The sequence below is a fragment of the Pocillopora damicornis genome, chromosome 8, assembly GCF_964200805.1.
Source record: "Pocillopora damicornis chromosome 8, jaPocDami1.2, whole genome shotgun sequence".
In the NCBI taxonomy this organism is placed as follows: Eukaryota; Metazoa; Cnidaria; class Anthozoa; order Scleractinia; family Pocilloporidae; genus Pocillopora; species Pocillopora damicornis.
This window is the reverse complement of record NC_142677.1, coordinates 21080591-21093878: the sequence shown is the minus strand read 5'-3', so window position 1 is coordinate 21093878 and position 13288 is coordinate 21080591. Positions and strand designations below refer to the sequence as shown.

Below are 13288 nucleotides of genomic sequence, written 5' to 3'. Positions count from 1 at the left end.
CCACGTAAGTAATTGAGTCTCAGTGATCGAGGTATTTTCCAAAAGGTTTTCGGTGGTACTGGCAAAACTGACAGCTTTATCCTGGAATCAAACTGTGCTAACAAGCTATCTGCTTTAAGCTTGGTGGTACACAAGTCGATATAAGATAAAAAAATACAATAATTTCCTTTTCTTATTTATATGACAACACTGTTTGGGGGTTAAAGGTCTTTCTGATGTAAATATGGAAGCGATCCTCGCAGTTATGAACACTACTTAAGTAGTAGTGAAAATGAGCAGTGTTAATAACTGCGAGGATCACTTCCATATTCGTTTCTTCTACCGCAGTTCACATATATGATTTTCATATATTTACAGTCATTACATTACAATACAGATATATTCAGACAATGTGCTGAAACTGATTGGGGCTGACAATATTCTTCAAGGTCACGGTAATGTTCACAGTTTTCTTTTCTTTCCTTTCAATACCAGCTTCTAGTTGGCTATGAAACATTTGACTATTACTTTGTAACATAATGCTATGGAGCTAATCTATATCCAGTTACTCCAGAGTTAATCAATATACATTATCAAACAAGAAAGAGCCACTTTCTTAAACTTGTAGGCGTACAGCGAAAGCCAGGGTCCGGCTCAATATGTTATTGCTCTGTCGTTTTCGCTTGAGGGAACAAATTAAAGTGCGCTGTAAGTGCCACGACTTTAGGTGCCACGACTTTAGCATTTCAAGTATCGTGCAGTCAAAGCTATATATACCAAAACAACGATCGGAATTGTCAAAAGCTCTTGGAAATTAGAAACTTCACAACCTACAAAAAACGTACTTGTCAGAAAAAAGAAAACGTATATTACGACAAAACGAAATGTTACTAAGAGTGAAATTAAATATTCATATGTATGCCAGCTGCAAAAAACAGAAGATGGTCGGCTAAACGTTGATGTATTTTATGGCCATAAAAATGCTTGCTACTCTAAAATATGTTGCTATATTCTGGACTCATGTCTAAAGGCTAAGAAGGATGTTATGGCTGAGAGGTAGAGTTCATTAAAAAAGTTGTTAATAGTCTATTTCAAGCTTTTTTTCTTTATCACCTCAGGAAGAAACAAGTGGGCTAAATTGACTAACTGTGTTTTTTGACAAACTGTCGGATCTTTTTGTTGTCTATTGGCTACAACAATACGCCTCTTTTTATCAAGTAAAGTCATCGAATTTAAACTTTGCGGAAGGCATTTCAAGCAATATTTGTACCTTGACACAATGCGCCACAATCAGATCGATGTTTTGAAATCGTATCCATGTATTCCGTACAATTTTATTTTGACTAACGAAATTCAGGAAGGTTTATTCACGAAGCTTTCCTATTGTAATAAGATGCTCCTAGACGTATTTGAAGAGTAACAGTTGTTTTTTGTATTTTAATTGTAACTAACGTCAAACATGTAATGTTATACGCTGTCTGGTTGAAATAATTATGTCGTGAGACATTATGGAAAAAAATAAATGTTGCTTGAATTGTGTGTCGTTAATTGTCATATTCTTGTATTATTCAGATATTCCTCGGTCTGCCTTTACAGTTAGAGAGTTTCTAGCTCTTACACTAATGTGTTTGTTTTATCTGTAACATTAATTGAAGTGAATTTGCATCACTTCGCTTTGGAGTAAACTTTAAAGTGATAATGTTGCACCGAATCTTCATAGGACATTTTCCATTTATTTTTATGACCAAGAGAACTATTGGTTTATCAACCAAGGACAACGTTTTTAAGTCAAACAACGAATTTTAATTAGAATCTTTCAGATGAAGAAAATTAATTCATTGAGAAGACACCACTTGGTTTTGTTTTGGCAAATATGTTTTTCCATTTGAGTGCACCATGCGGATATCTCATATTATTAAAAAAGCTCTTCCAAAAGGCACTTTAAAACGCTAATCCTCATTTATCTATCAAGCGAATAAAACCTCTTTTTTTAAGGAAACTATCTATTTAAGGGGAAAATCTTATTACAATCTTTATGCTGATGTCTTAATTTTGCTTTCACCTGCATTACGTTGAATTTGTCTCCACATTTATTTATTGCGTTGAAACTGAAACGTTCGGCTCGGTGCAAGTTTTGAGAGGATAACAGCCATCTTCCAGATACTTTAAACACTTATCGTGCCGTTGAAATTTTTCACCGTCTAAAAGGCAAGATTTCCGCACAACCGCATCCTGCATTATGCACTCAGTTCTTGGATAGAAAAAACAATGACAAGAACAATACATTGCCATTGAGAAAACAGATTTGTTTTACAGTAGTCTGGGGCTGTGCAGAAATCTAACCGTCCAAAATATACTCTATTTGTTTAAAAACAGAAAGTGAGTTGGTGGGAGGAAATAATTTTGCTCGAAACATGATAAACTTTCGTTGAAAAACAGAAGTCTACGTATTACTTATAAAAACCAAACTTTCTGTTCTCTAAATTTGCAAGTGATTGTCTCTTCATCGAGAGGCGTTATACAACCACATCAATGTTTTGCGACTGACTTCGTGAAGTGTAAACAAATAAAATTATAAATGAAATAGCAACAGTATAATTTAAGAATTTGACGGAGTCATGCATACATTTTCGTAGCATGACGCCTCAGGCAGATTTGATAATCTCCACAACCGGATTGAAGCCTAAAGCCTTTTTATGTGAGTGCAAAGAGTCTTGCCTTGAACATATCACATGAACCCCGACTATAGTTCGATCCCGGACCTTTCAGATAGCAGGCGTTACGATATTATCAGAGATGAAAATTGATCTTTCTGTGTACTCTGTAAATGTAAACAGATCTGATAACAGACCACGGAAATGGCAAACCAGTACCAGCTTTTCATGTGCTTGTTCTCCTACGTTCTATTGACGATAGCGAACAAAACTGATCACGGTAACTCCATGACCAAGATTGACCTATACATCGGTGGCCTGTTTGGTGTCAACGTCAAAAATGGCGGTTGGAGTACAGCTGGGGTCATTCCAGCTTTGGAGATGGCGTTAGAACATGTGAACAGCGATCCTGGCATATTGGTGAACTATCAGTTGAAATACGTGTGGAATGATTCCGGGGTATGTTCTCAGTGCAGGAGTAGAGTTATAAAACTGTTTTTTTTTTTTTTTTGAAAAGTAAGCAGATAATTTCAGTATCGATTAATGCATCTTATAGAAAGGAAAACAAGATACAAAGACGAAAGAAAGAAAGTAACGAAACAGAAATGTTTTGGCTTCTCTCTGTTGTTTAATTGCTACATTTGAATCCTAAATTAGAGACTACCCCTCTGATTTGATTCAGCGCCCGGGGCGCTTCTTCAAGTTACTTTTTGTACCGCAAGAGAGGGCACTCATTAGAAACTGGGCGCTTATTAAGGACAGGGTGCTTGTTTGTTCATTTGAAAAAAAAAAATTAAGTAGACTGGAAAACGGACATTTTGTCTCTGGATCTTCCTTGGCTAGACCGACCAGCCAAGCAATCGCCTCAAATTTTAAGACGAGATCATTCGTTTAAAGGAACTGTGCACTAACGTGGACATAAAAGTTGAGAGACTGGCACGTAGACCGCTGTTTTTGTGATAACGCCGGGTTGTGGCATTTTGAAATAACTTGCGCATTTTGTACTAAATATTGCAGCAGTTTATCATGAAGGCGACCTACGCTTTTCGTAATAAGGGCTGGAGCATTTTGTAATAATCGTCTGTGTACACAAATTTTAACATCACCCGGTGATGCGTCAAGTTGACACAAATTTCAGTGATATCAACTTTGTCGCAAAAACATGCAAACAAATAAGAAAAAATGGCATCACTGAATCAGTGACGAGGCACAAAATGGGTAGGTTATTACAAAATGCGTCGTTATTACAAATGCCGCGGAACACATGGGTTTTCATTACACTTTTGTTTGAAGTTGGTTTTGCTTTCGTTAAGATTAGAAAGCTATAAGAAGATTTGGAATTCTATTAGAATTATTTCATTCAATTGATCAGTAAGTTTAATTCAGAAATTTGATCCTTTTTCAAGTGCGAAAGTGGCGCCGGAATTCGAGCGATGCTGGGGTTAATTAACACACAGCCTCACAAGATTGTATTCTTGGGTCCCGGATGTTCGTTAGCGACCGAACCTATTGCAGAGGCCGCGCTGTATTGGCAAGCAGTGCAGGTGACTTACTGTCATTTACATATTTATGACGCTTTTTTTTAAGCAAAGTCGGGAACCAAATATTTTGCTCTAAGCTGATGTAGACGGACCTGACTAGCTTAATGAAAAAAAATACGATAATAACAATATTAGTGACTATTATCATTATCATCATTATTACTGCTATTACTATTATTGACGACTTCTTTGCTATATATACTTTGTTTGATTGGTTTTGTTCTGTTTTGTTTTGTTTGTTTTTTAGATTGGTTACAGCGCATCATCACCTCAGTTTTCAAACAAAGAGAAGTATCCTTTATACTTCAGAACCGCCACTTCTGAAACAATGGAAAACCCAGCTAGAGTCGCGCTGTTAAAACATTTTAAGTGGAAAAGAGTCGCCCTCCTTGTGGAAAACTTCGATATTTTTGCTACAGTAAGAATTGCCGGATTATTATAACTATGCATGAACATGTCAGTTCATCTCTGAAACGTGATGGAGTTAGTATTCCAACAAAAAGCTACTACAATTAAATTAAAGTCACAAATCTACAATCAACAGACAAAAGTACGTCATCTTTAAACATGTGATTCTCTTACCCGATAGAACTCGCCAACCCTTGCATTAAAATATTAATTTTTTAATAGACAAAAGAACATCTCATTCCCATGTTAGAGGAATCAAACATCACCGTTATTGCGGCAGAAACATTCATAGAGGACCCGTCTTCATCAGTCAAAAATTTACTGAAGGTAAAGAGTAAATCTATACTTCACATTTAATTGTCTATCTTTCAACTTGCTACTGTTATACCCAAGTTCTTCAAACGCCGAATAGCGCTAAGCCAGGGTAGGGCTTTAATCCGGGATTTTTTTTCCTTTATTAAAAAACTTTAGTGGGATAGTTTACTTTTTCTTTTTCGAACATCCAATTACCAAATTGTGGACAAAAAAAATTATACTGAATTTTCTTTTAAAGCTTTGAGATCTGATATCAGATTTCACACTAACCCTGCATGAGTTATCTGAATCCAGGATTAAACAACTCGGCTATGTAGACCAGGTTGTTCGAAAGGGGATTAACGTTAATGTAGGATTAAAAGTTAACCCAGACTTTAAATTCTCAATTAGAAGAGCACGTACAAAGGCCTAGATTTTGTTATGTTTGGTCTCAACACGACTCGAAACTAACGGAAAAAGAAGCTAAAAACAAAAGAATAATCCCCTTGCAAAGCTATAAAACTGAATTAAAATTTATACAAACCCCTGGTTAGGTGCATTGTGTTTGTACAACCCGGCCCAAATGAAAGTTCGTAGAGTAACGTTCGATCAATTGGACCGACTAGCCGCTAAACATAATTGATCAGCGAGATGATGAATTTTGAAAATATTACATAGAAAGTAATGGGAATGATGTTCCATTAGTGATCAAGTTATTACTGGTATCTAGGGGAAAGATGCCAGAATAATCATTGGATTTATGTACGAGGACATGTTTAAAAAGGCTATGTGCACTGTGAGTATTGAATTTGGCGAGATTAAACATTTTTCCAACTACCACTGACTACTGCTAACGTTCCTGCTGATCCTAAGGCTCTCTACGTCCTTTTTGTGCCACGTAGTGGTCAAGGGTTAGTGTTGAAGCCTTGAAGTCCAGAACTGTCTGGCCAAACTGATTTCACAAACACATATTCCTCCTGAGCTCACCCACTCCCTCACTCCTTATGAACTTAACAACCTGTCTTCTCTTGCTTGCACGCATCGAAGACAACATCAAGGTGCAACTGTAAGGAGTATGTGTGGACTTTTCCTTCTCTAGAATTCGTTTAAATTTTTGTGTAAGACATGTCAAAACTAATGGTATAATAGGTATGCAGCCAACTCCTAAATCTCATATGGAAGGATTACCTGTTATCCACAATTGGCAAAATAAATAGACAGCTGCTTAAAAAAATAATTTTCCGTAACATTCATTTGAAATGAATGCATGATATTTTCTCACAGGCTTACAAGCAAGGGCTCTTTGGAAACAAGTATGTTTGGATAATAGTTGGATGGTACTTGGAGGACTGGTGGACAAAAACAGATGAAGAGTGTACAGGAGAGAATTTGCTTAAAGCTGCTAGTAACTTGATATTAACGTCTCCATTACGTCTCAGTAATTCACCACAACCCACAATATCGAATAAGGTTAGAAATGTTTATGTTTCTTCTCAGGTCCAGTCTTGTCCAAAACAATGTACTGCTGTTCTGTATCAAAAACAAAAAGATTTAGACACGCGGATCTGAAATGTTCTGAATCCTACGTTGAACATTTGTTATTCCAATAAAAAAGGCTTTGCTATGAAGGAACAGCCATGGCAGAGATGTAAACTCACAGTAATGACAAATTATCATTTTTACCATGAATGAAATAATGTATCTTTGTCTTCTATTAGTTCCAGCATTCAGGAAATACGTGCTGATAATTGAGCAAACGCCAATAATTCTTTCTTTATCTCCTATTTTCAGACAGCACAACAGCTCAATTCAACTTACGAGGAAAGATGTCGGCATTCCAATTTTACCTCTCATGAGTACGCAAGTTTCACTTATGACGCCGTATGGACCATCGCTCTTATGTTGGACAAATCCATACCCCTACTTGGGGAAAAGAACAAAACTTTTGAAACCATCAAATACGGTGATAAAGAAACAGCTGAGATCATGAAAGATATTCTGTTCCGGACAAACTTCACGGGAATGTCGGTAGGGTAACCAATTCTTCTTCCTCTTTGGACCTCAAGGTCTCTGTCCTTTTTCACCAATGTTAAAAAAAGAGAAAGAAAGAAAAAGTGTTTCCAGCTACCGCTAATTTTTCAAATGCAGGTCAACAGTTTTATGGGTTTTTACCATGGTATAGTGAAATAAGTTTTGCTGTACCTTTTTAAGGGTCACGTCTCGTTTGATCGATATGGAGACAGGCAAACAGTTGTGCTAATTACTCAGAAGACAGGTAAGAGGAATTTTTGTTTGTTTGTTTGTTTGTTTCTGGAAGTTTCACCTCATTGCAAGCTCCGGCCTATAAAATAAAACAAGTTCGCCTCCACCTTTACCAGCTCGCCAGTTGAAATTGTATTAATTGTATACGGAAAAGCTATGTAAAAATCCGGCCTTAAAAAGATTATGAATAGGACGATATGTATGTTATTCACCCGCCGGGAGGTCCCCATAGGGAAAAACTGAGCCCGAGGTCCAAAGTACCGCCCGAGGGCGTAGGCCTAGGGTGGTACTCAATTCAGAGGCGAGGAAGGTAGGGATGTACTCAGCGACTCACGAAAGGATTACCGTGCCCGTGGGCAGAGATAGGAAAATCCGAACCGTACTAAATCAATACCAATCAGATTGCAGGATTCGTTACCATGCCCTCTAAGAAAAAAAATAATCATACTTATTAGAACGTTTCGGTATTTCTTCAGGAGACAGTAAGAGATTGGTCGCTACAATGGATGTGCGTGATGGGAAACTGCAACTATATGGTGATGGTTTTGAATGGGCAGGTGAGACAAGCATGTAGTTCAATGTACATTTGATTTTATGCATTTCAGAGATTGGGAACTTCCTTCGTATGATGAACTCTGACGATAGGTAAGATACGAGGTGAACTTGTGAATTTTAGCGGACTACTTGATTTTCAGGCTTTCACCGGTTTCTTTTATAAAGGAGATCAAAACTCTTCGGGATAGCTTTTGAAAACATATCCTATATCCAAATATATTACAAGAGACTACTCTTTCCCAATTAAGATGTATACAGAAACCCTTCATCATTTTTCTGGGTTAGAGGGGGAGAATTCAGGTTTAGTCAAATTGCGTTACGCTTCTCAAGAATTTCAACCTCCATTGTAAGTTTTTTTTGCCCATGAATAAAGCATAATAATAGAAACGGACTCTTGCTTACACTGCCTCCTTCCACCAGTTATCATTGTGACACTTGTACTGCAGATAGGCTCATTTGAAATCTCTTACAAAGTCTTCTCTGCCTTTTCACCCGCAGGTGGTCGTGTTCCAGTAGATGGTGTAAAAATTACTCAAAAGATTTATCATGAGGGTATAAAGACGACTGTTTCGTTCTACGTTTTGGCCTCATCCGGTATACTCCTTTGTTTGTTCTGTCTGCTGTTCAACTTCAAATATAGAAATCACAGGTAATTTGAAGCTCAAAGGACATTAAGCGAAATTCCCGCTAGCATTTCGCACAATTTGAGTTGGTTACCGAAACAATGGCGTTCCCCCTTTAGTTATTTCGAGAAAAATGCTATTATAGTCCTGCTTCTATCAATTGGAACGCCAAGGGCGGGTTTTGAATGAAACCACTGGCTTGGTCCTGAAGAGAATTTGAACCATTTTGCCTAAAAAATTCTAACAGTTTAATCAACATTATCTCTTTTTCGATGGGACTATTTTCTGAAAGGAATCGAAAACTGTGCTGCGCATACTGATCATAGAAAAGTGAAGTGTCTCGAGCCACCTCATAACAGCCTTTCAATTAGATTTTTGGTTTCCATTTTTGTTAAGAGTATGACTTAACATGAAATTATTGTCATTCAGTCCACTGTAAGATGCATGGACCAATATGTTACAGTTAAATGCTACTTTTAATTCTACATTTAAAATATTGGCTATTTGAATCGATTGAAACTGAGAGGTTGTAGAGGGAAAGGTATTTAAACGTTTACCTCACAGGTAGATGAAATTCATTTAAAAAGATGAAAGTATACACCCTAATTTTGGTTTGGAAAGTCTGAATATGTTGAGTTTTCACTTTTTTCTTTCTGCAGTTTTATAAGAATGTCATCTCCGAATTTCAACAACATTACTGTCATTGGATGTATGTTGGCTTACTTGGAAGTATTTTTATCGGCCCACGGTAGTTCTGGTTCAGCGGAACACTTGAACCATGCTTTCCTTTGCAATGTAAGAAGTGTTTGTAGCAAGTCAAGATTGAAAAACTCTTCTTTTTCTAAGAAATTATATCTTCCCCTTGAGTTTTCTGTACCTTTGATAGCCTAATTAAAGGGATTTTCCAGTATTTACTCAATAAGACTGTGTTTTATGACACTAACTTAACTAAAATAATTGACGATAATAAGTTGATAAAATAAATCTAGGTTTTTTAGATAGTTCAAGAGGATTTGAAATACATGCTGTTTTCTTGGTTGTTTAATGATATCCCTAAACAATTTTAGTAAATTTTAATGAGAACTTGTAACCAAATGCAAAGTAGCTGACGATCTAAAGTTACAAGCAGTATGAGATGTGCCATTTCTTAAAAGTAATTACTTGTTGGCATAGCTTGTCGTGTCTTGTTCCTGGTAGTAATTTTTTAAAAATATTGTCGGATAACGCTTGGCTTTTTTTATCTTTAGGTTATTGCCTGGCTTCTGACCACCAGTTTTACCTTCGCCTTTGGTGGCATTTTTGTTAAAACCTGGAGAGTTTACAAAATATTTACCAACTATCAATTGAAAAAGGAGGTGAGGAAAGGTTATTCCTGTTTTGTAATAAGGATGGACTTGAAGCAGGCGTCAGCTAATATTTTTCTTTTAAATTTTAATTAGATCCGCAATTTGAGTAGTACTAGTCTTCTCGCAGTACTGATGGCCGGTTGGTTTATAGACGTCATCTTCCTGTCAACTTGGACATCTATTGACCCATTGACGACGAAATTTGTGAACATTTTCAAAACGGTAAATATTTAACAACAGTATTAGTGACACACTCGGCCGTGCCTCGTGTGCCACTTTTTTGTTCTTACCACATTTTGACGTCATCTGTGATCTATCACTGAACAGACGCACGGCAACTTAGAATCTATTTGTTTTGTATAATAAAGAATAAAAAAAAGTTTTAATGACGTCATCTACACCTCTGTCCTCCAATAGATCATAAGTGAGAACCAATCAGAGTGCGTGCATAACTAAGCTTATTATATAGTGTTATTTTTCGCAAGAGTTGTCATGGGTATTGTTCACACATGCGTTGTGCAATTCTGGAGTTTTTATTATGCACTATCATCTGGTTTCTGTTGCTGTTCAGTTTAATTTGTTGTTTCTGGGAACAAAGTAAAGTAAAAAATATTTATCGGTCTCCACTAGCACCCAAATATTTATGTTGACTAACAGAAACTCATATTTGAACATTTGTCACGAGACGAAATTGTATTAAATTTGAACGCCAAAAGCGGCACAAATGGTGCAGCTGAGTGTTTCCCTGATGTTCTTACCAATTTGACATCTCTTGTGATCTAGTACTGTACAGACCCACGACAAAATGTAATCTATTTTTGAATACGATAAAAACGCAAAGTGTTAGAAATGGTAACATCATTACGTGTTGGCCCCCCAATAGATTATAAGACAGTACCTATCAAAAACCGTGTATCATTTAGCTTATTGAGTAAATTGTGGTAATCAAGACTTTTGTACGTTGTTACAGGTTGACAATAATGACCCTGACCTCGTGGAGGAACTGTTAACCCGTCAGTGTACTTCTCACCATTATAATACCTGGGTGATGTCTTTATGCGGACTGAAAGGGATACTGTTAATTTTCGGGGTGTTTTTGGCCTGGGAAACCAGAAACGTGCATTATCCTTCGCTCAACGATTCGAAGAGCATTGGCTTAGCAGTGTACAACATGTTCATGTTTTCTTGCTTGGCGATTGTGGTTGGGTTTGTGGTTTATCCTCCCCTTGAGACTCTGGTTCAAAGATCGATCGTGTTCGTGGCAGCCACGTCGACAGTTGCCCTACTCTTTATCCCAAAGGTAAAGGTTTACATGGCCCCCTCTGCGTCTGCATAAGTCTCACGTGACTGAACAAGTCATGTAACTGATAACTTGTAATAGACAATATAGATATGATTCAGTGAAATGTATGAGATTCACAAATTTTTGACACCGCTGATAGTAAGATACAAGATGTCATAGTTACTGATATGTTAAAGAAATGGACACGAGCTTAAAAGAAGAAGTCTTAAGGTGGCAAGCTTCGCCCTCTAAAAGATTGTCTCAGTGGGGTTAACCGATAGCCGTAAGACAGCCAAAAAATTTAGACGTTAGGCGTAAAAACTGTTAAATTAAGTCGTGAGAAAAGTTAATCAAAAATGAAATTCTGGTGACCACAATGGACAGATACCATTAAAAAATGCACTGGGCTCAATTTTGAAAATGCCATCAATTTTACCCGCGCTTTTTTCATTTTCACCTTGTGATCTTAAAAGCTACGAGCATTTTCTCCTAACTGACCAAGTCTTTTTCTAACACATTGGTTCATGAGTGGGCCCAGCATCGTTCATCGAGCTATGAAGCGCATGGGAATTTAGAGAACACGACAAATCCATTCGAGGCGCAGCCGACAGGAACTTGAGCTCCTCGAGGCATTTTAAAGATGGTTCATCAGAGAGTTCCCTCTTTTGAGATCCATGAAAACAGCCCTATCAAATAGAAGTCTTTTTAAGTAATGAGTAATCGAGCTTCATTTTCATAAGGCTTTTAGAGATCGAAAGAAAAAGACAGGATAATGTTGTAATTACTTCATAAAGGTGCTGAACACGATACCTTGATTTTGCTTAAAGGAGATTTATTAATTTACTAAGTGAGTCGATGTGGAGTCCTTTTCTCAACACCAATGGGGGTCTAACTTAATAATACAAAAATTAAAAAGTGTTCATATAATTAATTCAAACAATCACAAAGCCCTTTTCACTCGTAACCACTAGACGTGGTCAGCTTGTTATTTCACCAACACTTCTTTCAGCGACATCTGCGTCATGCGAGAAAAAAAATAACATAAAAACGGTTTAGAACATCTTGTTTTTCTCATTGCAATCTTCGCATACTTCATACCCTTCTTTGAAATTAAAATACTTTTTTTTTAACATTTTTTTTTATTTTCACTTAAAGCACAAATACTAGAGTAATACAAACAAATACAAAGTTAATTACACTAACGCTTACGCTACTCACTAACACTAATTACGAAATACTGCGTTACATTTCATTCACAGTCGGCTAGATTTAATTTATGTTGTGGTTATATAATAATATAAACCTAATTTGTACAAATACTTCTACATCAAATTCCTTTTTTGGTAGAACGACTGTATATACAACTGCGTCTATAACTGTTAATACCCGATACTCATCTATTGAGTTACAATAACATGTTTTCCCATTTTTTATAATGAATAGATTCTTTTTTATTCTTTTTTGCAATCAAAAATTCAAATTTCCGAGTTTCAGATGTTTTAGCCTTCAGTAAGGATACAGACGGCATGATATTTTTACAACGACATGAATAAATGGTATATTTTCCAAGAATGATTATGTGATTTAACAAACAATTCCCAGGGTTATTATCGGAAATACCAAAAAGGATTGTTACCTCATCAAGCTTATCAATTTTCATATTGTAAGTATTTAACCAAGAAATAACCGAAAGCCAAAAGTTTTTAGTGTAGGTAAAGCTGATTAGAAGATGCTCAAGAGTTTCTTCGTGATCTCCACAAAAGGTACACATCGGAGAAGGAACCAAATTCATTTTATATAGGATTTTATTGGTGTAGAGAATACGATTTAAGATTTTGTATTGAAAGGCTCTCGTTCTGGTGTCAAGAGTGACTCGACCCGGCAATAGATAAATATTTTTCCAGTCTATATTACCTGAAATATTATATACGGAATTAAACTTAGATTGGGCAGTCGGAGAAATCTGGATTCGTTTGACCAGGGTGGAATAGATTGATTTTGAAGTCATTCTAGTTATATCTTGAACATCGTCTGAAACAGTTTTGTCAATTCGGTTGTTATTATTCTCTCCAACGTTAAGGAGCTGTTTCCAGTTAGGCGGAATGGCGGAAAAATGCCTTGTAGGAGTAAAAATGCCTTGTAGTAAGTAAGAAATTAAATACTTGCCACCTCTACAATTAATTAGTTTGTACTAAACTGGATTACTCAAGAACATATTTTCATCGTACTTAAAAGCTATCATTTCTCTCAGCTGAGAATGAAAATCGACAACCGGAAGATTTGCCATCGGCCGATTTTGGCCGTTTGACTTCTTCTGTCGGTAATGACAAAGTCATCACATGAG

The 13288-nt window shown here is 36.6% G+C and overlaps 1 protein-coding gene across 3 annotated transcripts; it reads left to right on the top strand.

Moving 5' to 3' along the window:
• Nucleotides 1-278: 278 nt before the first annotated feature.
• Nucleotides 279-11993, top strand: LOC113668638 (gamma-aminobutyric acid type B receptor subunit 1-like). Of its 3 annotated transcripts, none has more exons than XM_089213951.1 (15): nucleotides 279-428; nucleotides 2817-3092; nucleotides 4040-4177; nucleotides 4422-4592; nucleotides 4805-4909; nucleotides 5607-5672; nucleotides 6161-6346; nucleotides 6668-6904; nucleotides 7088-7151; nucleotides 7615-7695; nucleotides 8192-8342; nucleotides 8976-9111; nucleotides 9564-9671; nucleotides 9756-9884; nucleotides 10633-11993. In XM_089213951.1, the coding sequence occupies exons 2-15, from the start codon at nucleotides 2838-2840 to the stop codon at nucleotides 10996-10998; spliced, it is 2193 nt and encodes a 730-aa protein (XP_089070077.1). In that variant the 5' UTR covers nucleotides 279-428; nucleotides 2817-2837; the 3' UTR covers nucleotides 10999-11993. The 3 variants fall into 3 exon arrangements, with proteins under 3 accessions (XP_089070077.1, XP_089070079.1, XP_089070078.1); XM_089213952.1 differs by lacking the exon at nucleotides 279-428 and adding an exon at nucleotides 2583-2677; XM_089213953.1 differs by lacking the exon at nucleotides 4805-4909 and having other exon boundaries at nucleotides 293-428.
• The last annotated feature ends 1295 nt before the right edge of the window (nucleotides 11994-13288 follow it).